At 34.8% G+C, this 1,066-nt stretch overlaps 1 protein-coding gene across 7 annotated transcripts in view; it reads left to right on the forward strand.

Annotated features, from left to right (window-relative positions):
• Nek4 (NIMA related kinase 4) overlaps positions 1 to 1,066 on the forward strand; it is a 34,838-nt gene extending 33,772 nt beyond the window's left edge. For all 7 annotated transcript variants that reach the window (XM_029541867.1, XM_021203391.2, XM_021203389.2 and 4 more), the window contains one exon: positions 201 to 1,066. In XM_029541867.1, the coding sequence (XP_029397727.1) occupies positions 201 to 293 (93 nt within the window). In that variant the 3' untranslated portion in view covers positions 294 to 1,066. The remainder of the gene's footprint in view (positions 1 to 200) is intronic.

Consider the following 1,066-nt stretch of genomic DNA (forward strand, 5'->3'; position numbering starts at 1 on the left):
CTTCTTCTTCTTCTTCTTCTTCTTTTCTTCCCTGCCTCTGCCTCTGCCTCTGCCTCTGCTGGGATTAAAGGCATGTGTCACCACGCCCAGCTCTAATAGCCTCATTCTTAAAGTGTGGTACTTAAGAAAGTCTTTGTTTTAAAGACTACACAAATTACTTTTCTGTAATGTACTGATTTTCTTATCTGTTTCTCAAATAGGCACGATTACAGGAGCACATGGGAGACAAATATACTACTTATAGTGTGAAAGCTCGCCAGTTGAAATTTTTTGAAGAAAATGTGAGTTTTTGAGATTCGTTCTAACATGCTGCCAGAACTAAAGATCTATTTTCAAAGGTTTTTCATCTTCAACAACAACAAGAACCCTGTTGCAGTCCTTCAGAGGCTGATCACCATCCTTCTGTCTCCTTGGAGTCTTCTTACTGTAAAGAGCTGGAGAGCAGACTAATGTGAAACAAGCTCACAAAAGAAAGAACTTCGAATATTAGATGTTTATGAGGAAAAATGTTATATCGTTGTTAGTGTTTACTGAGCCTTAAGACAACTTTATATTTAGTTTATTTTTTTAAAGACATTAACTAGCTTGAAATGGGGCCAGAAAACATTGGATTAAATTGTACTACAGTGATAGAAGCAACACAAGAAAGGAACGATGTCTCATGCTGATGCTTGCTATCATTAGTAACCTTAGCAAGTAGTTGGTGTTTATTCTCTAATATCAATGAACTATTCTGGGAATAGATTTAAAGAACATGAGGTTCTATGTTGCATTCAAACAACTGTTATGTTTTTTTTACACATCAATGGACTTTTAATATTTTGATTTATTATGAACCTTAGTGAGGTTGTCTTTATACCCTTAGAACTCTTGTTCAACCTAAAGTATAGCTTTGTAAGTCAATATGACTTGACATCTTTGATTTCTTTTTCCCATCAGCAAAAACATTCTTTTAAACATGAATTTCTTTTTCAATTAAGCAGTGTCTAAGTCCAGGTTCTTAGTCCTATTGGATGTAAGTGATGTTTGTCTTTATGTACAATAAAGTGTCAACTGAGTTCCCATA

This window comes from Mus pahari, chromosome 8 (assembly GCF_900095145.1).
Source record: "Mus pahari chromosome 8, PAHARI_EIJ_v1.1, whole genome shotgun sequence".
In the NCBI taxonomy this organism is placed as follows: Eukaryota; Metazoa; Chordata; class Mammalia; order Rodentia; family Muridae; genus Mus; species Mus pahari.